At 41.9% G+C, this 16,221-nt stretch overlaps 1 protein-coding gene across 3 annotated transcripts in view; it reads left to right on the forward strand.

The window, feature by feature from the left end:
• Positions 1-16,221, forward strand: part of mtm1 (myotubularin 1) — a 160,470-nt gene that overhangs the window by 91,928 nt on the left and 52,321 nt on the right. For all 3 annotated transcript variants that reach the window (XM_072595538.1, XM_072595539.1, XM_072595541.1), the window contains one exon: positions 4,849-4,950. In XM_072595538.1, coding sequence (XP_072451639.1) covers positions 4,849-4,950 — 102 coding nt within the window. The remainder of the gene's footprint in view (positions 1-4,848; positions 4,951-16,221) is intronic.

The following is a 16,221-nucleotide window of genomic DNA, read 5'->3' on the forward strand; positions in this document are numbered from 1 at the left end:
GCCAAGTTTAAGTGCATTTAAGTCGTCATTGGAGAGGCATATGGACATACATGGAATAGTGTAGGTTGGGTGTGCTTCAGATTAGTATGATAGGGTGGCACAACATCGAGGGCCGAAGGACATGTACTGGGCTGTAATGTTCTATGTTCTATCTAGCTCCTTGAAAGTGGAGTCACAGGTCGAATGGATAGTAAAGAAAGCGTTTGGTATGCTTTCCTTTATTGGTCAGAGTATTGAGTATAGGAGTTGGGAGGTCATGTTGCAGCTGTACAGGACATTGGTGAGGCCACTGTTGGAATATTGCGCGCAATTCTGGTCTCCTTCCTATCGGAAAGATGTTGTGACACTTGAAAGGGTTCAGAAAAGATTTACAAGGATGTTGCCAGGGTTGGAGGATTTGAGCTACAGGGAGAGGCCGAACAGGCTGGAGCTGTTTTCCCTGGACCGTCTGAGGCGGAGGGGTGACCTTATAGAGGATTACAAAATTATGAGAGGCATGGATCGGATAAATAGACAAAGTCTCTCCCCTGGGGTTGGGGAGTCCAGAACTAGAGGGCCTAGGTTGAGGGTGAGAGGGGAAAGATATAAAAGAGACCTAAGGGGCAACGTTTTCACACACAGGATGGTACGTGTATGGAATGAGCTGCCAGAGGAAGTGGTGAAGGCTGGTACAGTTGCAACATCTGAAGAGGCATTTGGATGGGTATATGAATAGGAAGGGTTTGGAGGGATATGGGCTGGGTGCTGGCAAGTGAGACTGGGATTGGGTTGGGATATCTGGTCAGCATGGACGGGTTGAACCGAATGGTCTGTATCCATGCTGTACATCTGTGACTCTATAACAGTTATATAAGATAAGTGCTTGTAGATTAGATTAATGTATTAGCATGGATTAAAGAACAAATAATGGACAGAAAGCAGAGTGTCAGGATAAATGGGACATTTTTAAGTTGAGCTGTAACTAGTAGGCTGCTGCAAGGGCCAGTTCTGGAGTGTAGGCTAATTGCAGACTCTACTAATTAGTCTAATAAAGAGATTAACAATGTTCGTTAATACAAAGTTAAACGGAAATGTAAACAGTAAGAGAACACCTTACAGGTGTGTGTCGGGCTGTGGTGAGAACAAAGCTGTGTGCAGTTTTGGTCTCTATATTTTAGGGAGGAATCAGTTGCTTCGGATTTCGTGTTGCCAATGTTCTGTGGATTGACCCTGGGGATTGATGAGAGGCGGAGTAAATTGGGCCTATCCTCTCTGGCATTGAGGAGAATGATCAGTGATCTGATTGAAGCATACAAAGTGCTGTGTAGAGTACACACTGAGAGGTTGTCTCCTCTGGGGAATCTAGATCACGGGCATAATCCTAGAAGAAACAACTTCGCTCAGTGTTGTGAATTTTTAAAATTCTGTGTCATAGAGTTCTAGATACATCATTATTATCTACATTTAAGATTGTGATAGATGTTTGGCTTTCAGGAATTGAGGATTTTGAGGAGTGAACACGAAAGTGAGTTAACAGAAGATCAGTTGATGATTTTACATTTAGCAGGATATCTTTCCTTGATGTAACAATGCTTATGTTTTCACTCATAACATAAACCTGGCTGTGGGTATTGAAAGATCCAACAGATGTTTATTACAATTGTAATTAATATGTACAAATATTACATACATGGGCTGATGATGAAGCTATTTGATTACAAAGAGTAACATGCTTCCATTGGCATGCCATGCTTCAGGTGACCTGACCAAAAGGTTTTGTGTACCTGTTGTTTACTGAGCTGCTGCTTATTTTTACAGGTTATGTTCAACCTGAGGTTTGCTCTTAATATGGAAGATCTTTATACCTTCAGTTCATATGTTGTGATAGTCATGATAACATGAGCATATCTGTAGAAGATTTACTGACCTACAGGCTAAAACATTATGCAATGTCAGCCATTATTTTATTGAATGGCAGAGTGAGTTTAGGGATAGTATGGTCTACCTTGTTCCCGTTTTTCTATTTCTGCTTTATTTCTCTGTTTTTAGAGTCTAAAAAGAGGTCAACAAATAATAAGTGGTAGATGAATTATTATTTGGGGAAATGCGAATTATTGGGGAGATATTGGCATAATGGTGTTACCACTGCATCAGTAACCAGATTCCAGGTGAATGCAGTGGGGACCGGTCTGGATGAGATTTACTTTTTAGTTAGTAAATCTTGAATTGAAAACTAGTTTCAGAAATGATGCTCCAAAACTCTAGTCAATTGCCACAAAAACTCATCTGGTTTATTATCTTCTTTCCCTTAGAGAAAGAAGTTAGCTGCCCTCATCTGATCTGACCTGCATGTGACTCCATATCCACAGCGATGTGGTTGAGTCTTAACTAATCTCTGAAATGACCTCTGAGTTACTCAGTTCAAGGGCAGTTAGGGATGGGCAGCAGATTGATTGGTAGCCCTTTGACACTCAACCCATCAAACAAATAAAAAAAAACAGCTTTGCTATTTAAATGAGAATGTTCAAGGAGATTTGTGTGACCTTGTACAAAAACAGAATAAGAATACAGATAGAGTAAGCAATTTGCAAGACAAATAGTATTTTAACCTTCATTGCAGGGGTTTAGGATGACAAGAGTAAATACCTCTTGTTACACTTGTACAGAGCTTTGGTGAGACTGCACATAGACAGCAGTTTTGGCTTCCTTTTCTACAGAAGGATATTGCTAACTTGGAGAAGGATTGAATCCTGTTATGAGCGGGCTCTATAATGAGAGGTTGAATGGAGTGTACGAGCTCCAGAAGTTATTAAAAGTGATGGGTGATCTCACTGCAGTATATAAGATTCTGAGGGGCTTAATGGGGTAAATGCTGTGAGGGTTGTTTCCCTTGGCTAAAGATCTAGAATTAGGGGCTTGTTTTCTGGGTGAGTTCATTTATGACCAAACTGAGGAGAAATTTCTTTATTTAGAAAGTTGTGAACTTTTGGAATTCTCAGACTTCTGGAATAATAACTCATTGAGTATGTACGAGACTTGGAGAAATCTTTGGACTCTGGGGGAACGAAGGAAAGTGGAGAAGTCTGAGGAAGACCAATTAATTATCACTTCAAGAGTTCATTTGCCTTTTGCCAATATTTTAACTATAGCAGAGTAAGAACTCAGCAGTCTTGGCTGCATGGTCTAGTGTCAGGCAAAGTACATGAGGAGAGAGAGAAAAGGTTTCTGAGAATGGTTACAGCCATGAGGAATTCCAGTTCATGTGGATAGATTGGTGAAGATGGGTTTGCTCTTAAGAGAATATTCACTCAAGGTGCTCAAAATCACAAGGGGTCAAGATGAATTAGAGCAAAACTATTCTCATTTATGGATAGATTAAAAAGCATAGGACACTAATTGGCCAAAGAACCAATGGTAATATGAAGACAATATTCTGTTAACAGCATGCGATTATGATCTAAAGAATGAAATAGTTAATATTAATGGAAGCAGATACAAAGGGGGCTTACAAAACTGATTTAGATATACAACTAAAGAGTGAATAATAGTAGAGTTATGGTGAAAGGGCAGGGGAGTCGGATTAACTGAATTGTTCGTGCTAATGTTGGCAAAAACATGGCATGACCGCCTTTTATGCTGCAAACATTCTCCAATTCATTGATTTAACATAAAATATCCTTGCTTCACTAGGTTGTTCTTAACTAATCTAACATTGGATCACCGTGGGCGGCGCGGTGGCACAGTGGCACAGTGGTTAGCACTGCAGCCTCACAGTGCCAGAGACCCGGGTTCAATTCCCGCCTCAGGCGACTGACTGTGTGGAGTTTGCACGTTCTCCCCGTGTCTGCGTGCGTTTCCTCCAGGTGCTCCGGTTTCCTCCCACAGTCCAAAGATGTGCAGGTCAGGTGAATTGGCCATCCTAAATTGCCCGTAGTGTAGGTAAGGGGTAGCTGTGGGGGTATGGGTGGGTTGCGCTTCGGCGGGGCGGTGTGGACTTGTTGGGCCAAAAGGGCCTATTTCCACACTGTAAGTAATCTAATCTAATCTAATAAGGAGCTTTTGGAGCAGATGGCCATAAACATGGTTAGAGTAATTGGATTTAAGGTTGTCTTAAACAGTCTGTGGGCAAATTCTTATTTTCCCCTTGTTTTTGCTCATTTACTAATTTCCTAAATTCAGTTCAACATCTATCTGCTATCTTTTGGAAGAATTTTAACAACCCAGAAATCTGGCTAGAGTTGGATTAGGTGGGATACTGAAGCATTTTGTCCATGACCTGCCTTTTGATGTAAAAAGATCACAGAATCTGAAGTGTTACAGCGCAAGAGGAAGCCATTCAGCCCATTGTGTTTGCACTGCTTCTCCAAATAAATATGCAGATAAATTTCCAAATAGCAATGCAGCTTCTTTTGTTGGTGTATGAATACCAATTAAAGGAGGAATCCTGGGCATGTTTTATGAATTAGGTTTGTTTGCTCTAATTGATTGGATGGTGGAGAAATTAATGATGAGGTCATTAAAATCTCATTTAAATTGTGTTGTTCCTACTGAACTCCCTGATCTGTCTACAGATTTCCTGTTCCATTTCCTTTCCACAATTAGGCATTCTGTTGTGTAATCCTACTAAATAACAATCGTGTTAATTATTCGATTTCTAGCCGTATGTTATCTGATACTCATTATGTGTGGTCTAAAATGGAACAACAGTTATAGGATCTTTTTGTGCAGCAAATCTGTGTTTCTGCCTTGAAAAGTAAGTTATTCATACCTTTACAACTTTGAAGAGCAGGAGGGAATAAGTGGTTTTGTTTAATCATGAATGAAATCTCATGTACCGATTGTTGACTGAGCTACTTTTTATTTTTACAGGATATGCGCAACCTGAGGTTTGCTCTGAAACAGGAAGGTCGCAGCAGAAAATCCATGTTCGAAAGTCTTACAAAATATGCATTTCCTATTTCAAGTGGTTTGGTAAGGATTTCTACTGTTAATATGCCCTTTCAATAAATACATTGTAAGACCATGCCAGACTGAATGTGGTTACTCTATATGAACCAGTTCCATTGGCCTTCAGCTAAAATTTAAGACTCTCTGAATATCTCCAACCTCCCCAGCCCCCATCTCTGTCCCACACCTTCTCGCCCTCGCCCCCGCCCCTCTCCTTCTCTCCCCCTGTCCCTCTCCTTCTCTCTCCACCCCCTCCCGACCATCCCACTCCATCCCTCTGCCTCTCTCCCTCTCCGCCCTTCTCCCACCCTCCCTCTCACCCCCTCCCCCTCCCCCTCCCTCTTTCCCCCAACCCTCCCTCTTCCCCCCCCAACCCTCCCTCTTCCCCCCCCCAACCCTCCCTCTTTCCCCCCCCCAACCCTCCCTCTTCCCCCCCCCTTCCCCCGCCCCCCCCTCTTCCCCCCCCCAACCCTCACCCCTTCCCCTCGCCCCCCCCACCCTCCCCTCCCCCCTCCCCTTCCTCCCTCCCCTCCCCCCTCACCCTCCATCCCCCCCTCACCCTCCATCCCCCCTCACCCTCCCTCACCCTCCATCCCCCCCTCACCCTCCCTCCCCCCCTCACCCTCCCTCCCCCCCTCACCCTCCCTCCCCCTCCCCTCCCCCCTCACCCTCCCTCCGTCCCCCCTCACCCTCCCTCCGTCCCCCCCCACCCTCCCTCTTTCCCCCCCTTCCTCTCTTCCCCCCCTTCCTCTCTTTCTCCCCCCCCATCTCCGCCACCTCCGTCCCTCTCCCCTTTTCCCGTCTCTTCCCGCCCCCTTTTCCCGTCTCTTCCCGCCCCCTTTTCCCGTCTCTTCCCGCCCCCTTTTCCCGTCTCTTCCCGCCCCCTTTCCCCGTCTCTTCCCGCCCCCTTTCCCCGTCTCACTTTCACTCACCTCCGTCCCTCCTCACCTCTCTTCCCCCCCACCTGCTCCTCCCACTGTTGGAAACTCTTTCTCCAAATTCCTCCCCCATGCTTTATCCATTGTAGATTGGAAAAAAAAAGTCCTGCCAACATACTTTTGATTCTGAATTGAACTGCTTTCCAAACTTCAGAATTTTTTTCAATCGTTTTGTCCTTCTACAAAACCTCTTTTTTTCACTTTTGTGAAGGCATACAAGGGATGGAAATTACTGATTACATTGTTTAACTTATGATTGGTTTATATTCTACATGGAAAATTGATAACATACGTTCTTCATTTATGTTTGGAAATGGGAAGAGCCTAACATTCTATGGATGCATCTGTTTATTGAGATTACTTATTCATAACAGCAATTTTTTTGCATTTTTAAGAAATTAAGTTATATATGAAACTTGCCATGAAAATCCAAGTGAACCATAAAGTAAATGGATTCAATAATGCATCTTTTATTTACCTTATGGTTGTCTCATTTCAACTTGAATCTTGCTGTGAAACAGGCTATAATTTTATTACTGTATCCAAAGCAGTTAATTATCAATGGTTTATAAGCAATACTTGACATGGGTTTTAAATAATCAATCGCTTTTGTAAAAAAATTTGTTTTATCAAACTAACTTCCACTTTGGAATTCACTTGGATCATGCAATAGGATTTTATTTGAGTTGTGCTGTTTTGAGTTTAGTCACCTTGGCGCACTACAGTTAGCTGTCAGATAAAGTGAATCCAAATTTTGAACCAAATTCCTTGTAAGCCTCCTCACTGAAGCTTTCTCACTTGGATATCATATGTTGGATTTTCTTTCTCTGACAGAGTGTGGGGTAAAGGTAGTTCACTGATTAATTTTCAGCAACGATAACCAGCTTTTAAGATTGTTTAATTGCGCACCATATTTTCTCTAATGCTGTATAGCCACTTTGTGCTGACTGCATGCTTAATTTTGGTTGTCATAACAATGTGCATTCTTCTAGCATACTCAATAGACTGAAATGCTGCAAAGGAGAAGGTGAGGACTGCAGATGCTGGAGTTTAGAGCTTAAAAATGTGTTGCTGGAAAAGCGCAGCAGAAGGCCTGAAACATCGATTCTCCTGTTCCTTTGCTGCCTGACCTGCTGCACTTTTCCAGCAACACATTTTTAAGCTCTGAAATGCTGCAACGCTTTATATGATTCCTTGCATGATAAAAATAATAATTTCATACAAAAAAGAATAAATGTAGTCAATGTCACCAGTATTATTGAAACAGTTTAGAATTTTGCCCCAAAGTGTAGTTTGTTTGCAAAATAGAAATGTCAAAAGGAATGGGGAGTGAGACAGAGATGGGAATGAACGTAGGTATTTCTTGTGGAAGCATAGATTTGATTGGTTATCCATCCTGTTTTTGTGCTGGAACATTCTATAATTTTTATAATTGGCACCAGTCCTTTATAAGGAGTGACTATGCCAGTTATGCTCAGCAACTTCTAGTGAAATCCTGTATGTAGCTGAAGGCTGGCTCCAGTTTGGCAGTAATGCTTCCTCTGGTCTAACAGCCCATTTTAAAAAAACAATAGGACAGATAAAAAAAATAGAGCTGCTGTTGATTGTGGCACATTGGATTTTCTAGCCACGTTGGGGACCTTTTGAGTATTTTTTCATACAAATTGAGGGAATTAACTGAAGTAAAATAAGGTCATATTAGCAAATGCCAAATAAAGATAGAAAATTCTACAAATACTCATCAGATAGGCAGCATCTGTATAAAGAAACACAGTGTTACAAGTAATTTTGGCATTGCACTGCAAAGAGTTTTCTGTACAACATGTTGGATGATTGAGGAGGGAACAGTTACAAATGTTCATCTCCAGAGATGTTATGAAGCTTCTGTGAAGTAATAATTTATCTTAAGGAGTTTTTACATCCAAACATTTGGTAAGCTTAGAGGTACAAGAACTGTATATGTAATTGTCTGCAAGGCAAGATAATTCTAGACTGCTGTTTATTCTGAAAATGCTATTGTACAATCACAATTGACCTCTTATTGTATGTACATCTGAACAAGATCCTGAAATGAGAGGGTAAGCAGACAGAAGTTATTGTCCATATTGGCACAAATGACATAGATAGGAAGAGTGACCAGGTCCTGCAATAACAATTCAGGGCATTAGGTAGTGAACTAAAAAGCAGGACTTTTAGGGTGGTAATCTTAGAATTACTCCCCCTGCCATATGCTGCTGAGGCTAGGAACAGAGACAGAGTACAATTGAACACATGGCTAAGGAGCAGGTGTGGAGGGTGGAATGTCTTCCAGGGAAGGTGAGACCTGTACAAAAAGGGCATATTGCACCTGCGTTAGAGGGGCATCAGTATCCTGGCAGGGAAGTTTGATAGTGCCATTTGGGAGGGTTTAAAATAGTGTGGTGAGGGAATGGGAACTGGAGCAGCCAGTCACTAAGTACAGATACTGAGAATGAGCTTGAGACTAAGGAAAATGTAGCTCGGAAAAAGTAGTCAGGGAGAGGTTGATGAGCTCAGTGGAACTGGAGATTTGGACTGCATTTGTTTCAATGCACGGAGTATAACTGGTAAGACAGATGAACTTAGAGCCAGGATTAATGCATGCAGTTATGATGCCATTGCTATCTCAGAGACATGGTTGAAAGAGGCGCAGAATTGGCAGTTTAATGTTCCAGGATATTGATGTTTTATATGAGACAGAGGAGGAAGCAAAAGAGGTGGAGGAGTTGCATTACTGGTTAGGGAGTATATAACAGCTATATTGAGGGTGAACACCCTGGAGGGATCTTGTAGAATAGGAAGGGTGCAGTCACAATGCTGGGATTGTACTACAGATCTCCCAGCTGCCAGCAGGTGACAAATGAAAGGATATGTAATCTGATCCTAAAACAATGTGAATGTAACAGGGTTGCTGTGGTGGGTGATTTTAACTACCCCCGTTTTGACTGGGACTCCCTTAGTGCTGGGGTGCACTTTGTTAGGTGTGCCCAGGAAATAGTATGTGGCTAGGCCAACAAGGGAGAGGACCATACTGCACTTAGTACTGGGAACCAAGTCTGACCAGGTGATCAAAGCTAAAGTGGGAGAGTATTTTGGGGATAGTAACCATAATTCTGTATGTTTTCAGTAACTTATGGATAAGGGCAAGAGTGGAGCTCGGGTGAAGGTGTTAAATTGGGGGAAGGTCAACTATAACTAAATTATGGAAGAATTGGAGAATGTAGATTGGGAGTGGCTGTTTGAGGGTAAATCCTCATCTCACATGGGAGTCTTTTAAAGACCAGTTGATTAGAGTGCAGGACTGGTATATTCCTGTGAAAATGAGGGACAGGAATGGCAGGATTTAGGAACATTGGATGACTGGGGAAATTATCAGCTTAGTCAAAAAAAAAGGAAGCATACCTAAGGTCTAGATAACTAAAAACAGATGAAACAGACTTGTATAATGTAGAAAAAGTAAGAAGGAGCTCAAACAGGGAGTTAGGAGGGCTAAAAGGGGGACACTAAATGACTTTGGCCAGCAGCATTAAGGAGAATTCCAAAGCATTTTTTACACTTATTCGGAGCAAGAGGGTACCTAGGGAAAGTGTAGGCCCACTTGAGGATAAAGGAGGAAGGTACAATGTGGAGTTGGGAAAATGGGTGTGATCCTTAATACATAAATTATATTGGTATTCACCAAAGAGAGGGCCATGAGGGATGTTGACATTAGGGAAAGGTGTGTGGTTACTCTTGAGCAGGTCAGCATAATGAAGGCAAAAGTTTTGAGTGTTTTGAAATACATTAAGCTAGACAAATCCCCAGGATCAAATGGGATCTATCCCAGGATACTGTGGGAGGCATGGGAGGAAATAGCTGGGGCCTTAACAGCTATTCTGGGTGGCTCAGTGGTTTAGCACTACTGCCTCTCAGCGCCAGAGACCCGGGTTCAATTCCCGCTTCGGGAAACTGTCTGTGTGGAGTTTGCACATTCTCCCCATGCTGCGTAGGTTTCCTCTGGGTGCTCTGGTTTCCTCCCACAGTCCAAAGATGTGCAGGTTAGGTGAATTGGCTATGCTAAATTGCATGTTGTGTTAGGTGGATTAGTCAGGGGTAAATATGGGGAGTGTGGGTTTCTCTTCGGAGGGTCAGTGTGGACTTGTTGGGCCGAAGGGCTAGTTTCTATATTGTAGGTTGCCTAATCTAATCTAATCTATATATCTTTGCATCCTCATAGGCCTCAGGCAAGCTTCTAGAGGACTTGAGAATGGCCAATGGCCTTCCTTTGTTTAGAAGGGAAAAAGAGATAATTCACATAATTACAGGCCAGTGAGCCTGTTGTCAGTCATGGGGAAGCTGTCGGAGAAGATACTGAGCGACAGTTTATTCATGTTTGGAAGCAAATGGACTTGCTTGTGATAGGCAGTGTGCGTTTGTGCACAGAAGGTCATGTTACATCAACTTGGTTGAGTTTTTTGAGTTGATTGCAAGAATGATTGAGGGAAGAGCAGTGCACTTTAGTAATGCATTTGTTAAGGTACCTCATGGCAGGCTGGTACAAAAGGTAAAATCGTCAGAACATAGTTCGGATCCACTTAAGCTGGCTAGATAGATACAAAATCGGGTTGGTCATAGAAGGCAGAGTAGTGGTGGAAGGGTTTTTTTTGGAGTGGAGATCAGTAACTGGTGGTGTTCCACAGGGATCAGTGCTGGGACCTTTTGTGGTTTGTAATATATATAAATGATCTGAAGGAAAATGTAGGTGGTCTGATTACTAATCCTGCAGATGACCCCCAAATTGGCGGAGGTGCAGGCAGTGAGGAGGATTGTTATTGGGTACAGCAGGATATTGATAGATTGTAGATTTAGGCAGAGAAATGACAGATGGAGTTTAATCCAGCCAAACACGAGTTGATGCATTTTGGAAAATCAAATTCAGGTGAGAATTATACAATAAATGGTAGAACCGTTAGGAGCATTGACATATAGTTATCTGGGCATACGTGTTCACAGATCCCTGAAAATAGCGACGTCGGTGGATAAGAATTAGAATTAGAATCCTCACAGTGTGGAAGCAGGCCCTTCGGCCCAACAAGTCCACAGACCCATTCCCCATCCCATATTTTGCCCCTGACTAATGCACCTAACCTACATACCCCTATGGGCAATTTAGCATGGTCAATTCACCTAACCTGCACACCTTTGGACTGTGGGATGAAACCGGAGCACCCAGAGGAAACCCATGCAGACACTGGGAGAATGTGCAAACTCCACACAGACAGCCGCCCGAGGCTGGAATCGAACCTGGGTCCCTGGAGCTGTGAGGCAGCAGTGCTAACCACTCTGCTGCTAAGGTTGTCAAGAAGGCATACAGCACATTTGCCTTCATTGGCCAGGACATAAAATATAAAAGTTGACAAGTTATGTTACAGCTGTATAAAACTTTAGTTAGGCCACCTTTTGAATTTTGCCTGCAGTTCTGGTTGCCAAGTTGGATAAACTCAGATTGTTTTCATTGGAAAGATGGAGGCTGAGGGGCAATCTGGAGGTCTACAAAATTGAGAGACATCTGTCGGGTGGATAGTCAGAGGCTTTTCTCCAGGTGGGGAAGGTCAACTACAAAAGAGCATGGGTTCAAGGTGAGAGGGGGCAAGTTTATGGGAGAAGTGCGAGGAAACATTTTCACACAGAGGATGGTGAGTGCCTGAAATGCACTGCTAGGGGAGGTGGTGGAAGCAAGCAAATTAAGACTGTTTAATGTGTATCTTGATAGATACGTGAACAGGTGGTGAAAAGAGGGATGGAAACTGTATGGGCAATAAGTAACTAAATAAGGAGAAGGAATTAGCACAGGCTTGGTGGGCCGAAGGGCCTGTTTCACGCGCTTAATTGTACTGTATGTAAAATTGCTCAATGAGTTCTGAGGAAGGGTTCCTCGACCTGAAACGTTAACTCTGCGTTCTCTCCACAGGTGCAGCCTGACCTGCTGAGCTTTTCCAGCAATTTCTGTTTTTGTGTCAATTGTTTCTTGTGATTGATATGCCTAGCATTGCGAGAATGCAGATATCAAATTAATTTTGAGATATGCTGAGGATTTTAAAAATGTGAATAATATACCATTCATAATTGGCACAGAGATCATACCATTGGGATGGCTGGTAGAAGGAAGGAGAGCTATAGGAACAGGGTGGGGCGCTTGTTAAAACTACTGTTTGTAAATACCACAGACTGGGCTAAATGGCTTGCTTTTGATCCTGTGTTTTTATGTTGTAATTTGTGTATGAAGGTGCGAAGTGAACTCTGAAGAGAAATTAGATAAGCAAGTTGAACTGTTTAATTAACTTTTGAGATGTTTTTGAATGTTTGGAGAGATTGCAACGTAGAGGGAGTCAGCAAGAGTTTATGTAGAGTTTTAATGGATGAATGTTTAGTGAGATGCAGTAGGATCAGTAAGTGAAAGTTAGAATGTAGGGCTGAGGATGGCCAGAGAGATGGGGTTTAGTGAGGCCATGGACAGACTTTTCATAGACAATAGACGATAGGTGCAGGAGTAGGCCATTCAGCCCTTCGAGCCTGCACCGCCATTCAATATGATCATTCCTAATCGGTATCCTCTTCCTGCCTTATCTCCATAACCCTTGAGGTTCCTCCATAAATGAGGTTCAGGATTTTACAGTCCACATAGTGGAAGGCTGGCAAGTCTAGTTATCATGATGAAGCAATTAAAGAATTGGAAAAGAAGAAAATATAGATTACTAAGGTATGGCTGTTAGCTCACCCCTTCAAGAATGACCACAAACTAGGTTGGAGCAGTGGTTGTTTTCTGAAGGATAACCATTTGCAGAATCTTGGTTCTCTCCGGCAAAGTCTACACTTTCAATCTTCATTGCTGGCATCCTCCCATCCATCCTAATTACTTACATCCAACGTGACTTGGCCATCTCTCCTGCACAAAGGCTTGCAATTCCATCATTTCAATCCATTCCAAGCTCCCTTTGCATCCCATTTTATTATCATTGTTTCATTTTCAAATCTCTCCACTATCTTTATTCTAACCTGGTAACCTCTTCCATTTGACTTTGCAAACATTTTCTGTTTATTTATTGCCACTATGCTTTTTCTGCCCATTCCCTCTTTACTGATTGCAGCTAACCATCGCGATGTGAAGTTGGAAGCTCAATTTTGTCAAACAGGAAACTAAGGTAGCACTAAATTCAGTCAAATTTGAGTGAACAGATGAGAGAAAGCTATATTGGCGGTTAGCTTTGTTTCTGGTGTGTCCTGAATAGGATAGATTTGATCTTTCTAATGTAAAGTTGCTGCGAGTCTGTACATGATCCTGGACAAGCAATTTAACAATCCTGTAACATTTCTGGAGTTGCTGATGGTAAAACAATATCATCAGGTATGTAAAGAAGCTGTCTCCATGCCTCCTGCTAATGCTGTTGTTGGGCATTACATTGAGGCACAGGTGAAAATGAAAGAATACTGTAGTATTGGAATTCTGATGTGAAAGGTCACAGCAGAGTTTCTGGCTACAGTAGGATAACACTTCTTTAAATAAAAAACAACCCTGAGACGATTGTACAGCAGAGGTGGGCATTGGATGAAAGGTGGTGAGAAGTGTGATGGAGGCAGCAGAAGTGTAGCTGAATGTAAAACAGCAAGAAGTACTGCAGTTGTATTCATGTGTGTCATAGTCACTGAAGAAGGAAGATTAAAAAAGAATTAGAGGGAAAATCCTCTGAATTGTTCTTGCAATTCTGTATGATGACTTGCCATAGTCTGACTGGACCATTTTTGAGCTGAGGTTAACATGCCTCAGACAAGGGAAGAGTTGGAGAAGGAGATTCCTGGTGCAGAAACTGAATGCACGTAGTTGGGCATTACTTTGTATTGCAAACCAGCTGTCCAATAAACTGAGCTAACTGATCCCACATCATGACTAATGACAAGTGACTTTGAAATACTTGAGAAAGATACGAAAGGTGGGTGGCACGGTGGCTCAGTGGTTAGCACTACTGCCTCAGTGTTCAATTCAGCCTTTGGTGACAGAGGACTTTGCCTGTTCTCTCTGTTTTTTTTTCTATTGGCTGCTCTGGTTTCCTCCCAGGCGTGCAGATTAGGGTGGATTGGCTGTGATAAATTACCCTGTGGTGTCTGGAGATGTGCTGACTAGGTGAAGTAGCTATGGTAAAATGCGAGGTTATGGGGATAGGATGGGGGTTAATTTGGGCGATGTGCTTTTTGGAAGGTTGGTGCCTTCCAAAATTGGCTGAATTGCTGGATGCAACAATGTAGAAATTGTGATTCTAGAATCTGGTGTAACTCTGCATTGCAAATTGTGTCGGGCTTGGTTCTGTCACCCAGAGTTTCCTACAAAACAATATAGAATACAAGAACCTGCAAAAGGCTCATATGTTCAACACGGACCTCAAGGATTTATGAAAACTGGGCGTTGTTGAGGAGCTTATGATTTATATTTGTACTCCTCACATTCTGGCCACATGGAAGTTTCTGCAAGGATCATTGTCAAGAAATTTCATGCAATATCGTTTTCAAATTCAAGTTTATAACTTTTACACAGTACCCAATGTGTAGAAAATACATTATATAATCAATGTGTGGATAATTTTATTGTTTTGAAGCAAATAGTTTCATGGCAGATTAAGTATGGCAACTGCAGGACTCTTTGAAAATGTGTCCAGTACATTTGAATGTTAACAAGTTCATTCAAATTCTTGCAAACTGTGAATTTATTTGGAGTAGTTTAGATAACTCTGAACATCTTTCAACATTCATTTCTTCACTGGCTCAGTCTGTTTTTAAATTGACTGCACAGAAGTGGGCAGCAAGTTGGCATTTTGCCAAACTATGTTCAGTTTGAGGCCAGGCAAGCGTAATGTAGGAGGGTCAGGAAAGACAGGAGATTAAATCATAGACTGATAGTTTGCAGTTGCGAATTTAACTAACAATCTGACCCTTTGTTTTGATGTTTGGATTTTGAAGGTTCCTCTTGTTGATTCTGTAAGTTTGTCTTTTAAGTTTTAATGTTAAAGAGAAAACTTTTAAAATGTGTTTGGTCCTTTGTTTTTAGGCTTTCCAATATCAACTATTTCCTGTGATAATTGCAAGAGATTTACATACAATCTCATACAATTTTATTTTCAGAAGGAAAGATATTTTTGTGTTGTATTTATAGGAAAATTACAAATGTGCAGCAAAAGAAACAGCTTGCATTTATGTACCATCTTTAATGTAATAGGACGCCTCAATGCACCTCTCAGGAGCACTACCAAGCAAAACTTGATCCTGAGCCAAGTGAGCTATTAGAGCAGGTGATCACAGGCTGTTCAAAGAGAGAGGTTTTAAGCAAGGTCTTAATGGAGGAGGCAGTGGTGGAGTATGACTTTGTTATGGATAGTGACCCTGGAAATCATCCCTCTTTATCAATTAGACATTGCTTAGTCTAGCTGCAAGATTTGTTCATTAGTAACTTGACCCTCTGGTGTCCTTGTATTCTCACTCCTCAAATCGTTCTTTCAGTAAGGACTAACATTAAACTGCAAAATTGTGTTTGTAAACTATTCCAAGAGCATGCATGGTATATAATTGCTTAGAATGACAATAGGAGGTTTGAACATTGTGTCAACCTGCGCCATTTACAAAACTTTTGTGCAAACTAAGGAAATCAGAAAGATTTAGTCTTCAAAAGAGTGCATCTTCGAGTTCTCCCAACAATATCCATTCTTGATGTTTTTTTCAGCATCTATAGTTGACTTTTCAATAGGCATAATTCACATCGTGAGCACATAGCACTATTATTCCTTTTATTGAGTGAAAGAACAGTTGATTTAGGATATTTAAACTAAATCTTGAACTGAAATTTCTCACTCTAGTTCGCGTTTTGTTGTGAGATTCCTGATGTTTGGTCTGCCCTAGCTCTGAGTGACTTTTCTCATCATTTCTCATGCAGTTACCTTATTAATGATGCATCCAGGCTCTGTGACACCTTAGAACATAGAATAATGCAGTGAAATATAGGCCCTTTGACCTTCAATGTTGCGCCGACCTGTGAAACCCTTGTGAAGCCATTCTAACTTGCACTACTCCATTGTCATCCATATGTTTATCCAATGACCATTTAAATGCCCTTAAAGTTGGTGAGTCCACTACTGTTGCATGCAGGGCATTCCACGCCCTTACTACTGTCCAAGTAAAGAGCCTACTTTTGACATCTGTCCTATATCTATCACCCCTCAAGTTAAAGCTATGTCCCCTCGTGCTAGCCAACACCATACGAAGGAAAAGGCTCTCACTGTCCATCCTATCTAATCCTCCAATCATCTTATATGTCTCA

The sequence above is a fragment of the Chiloscyllium punctatum genome, chromosome 25 (assembly GCF_047496795.1).
Source record: "Chiloscyllium punctatum isolate Juve2018m chromosome 25, sChiPun1.3, whole genome shotgun sequence".
NCBI classification, from domain to species: Eukaryota; Metazoa; Chordata; class Chondrichthyes; order Orectolobiformes; family Hemiscylliidae; genus Chiloscyllium; species Chiloscyllium punctatum.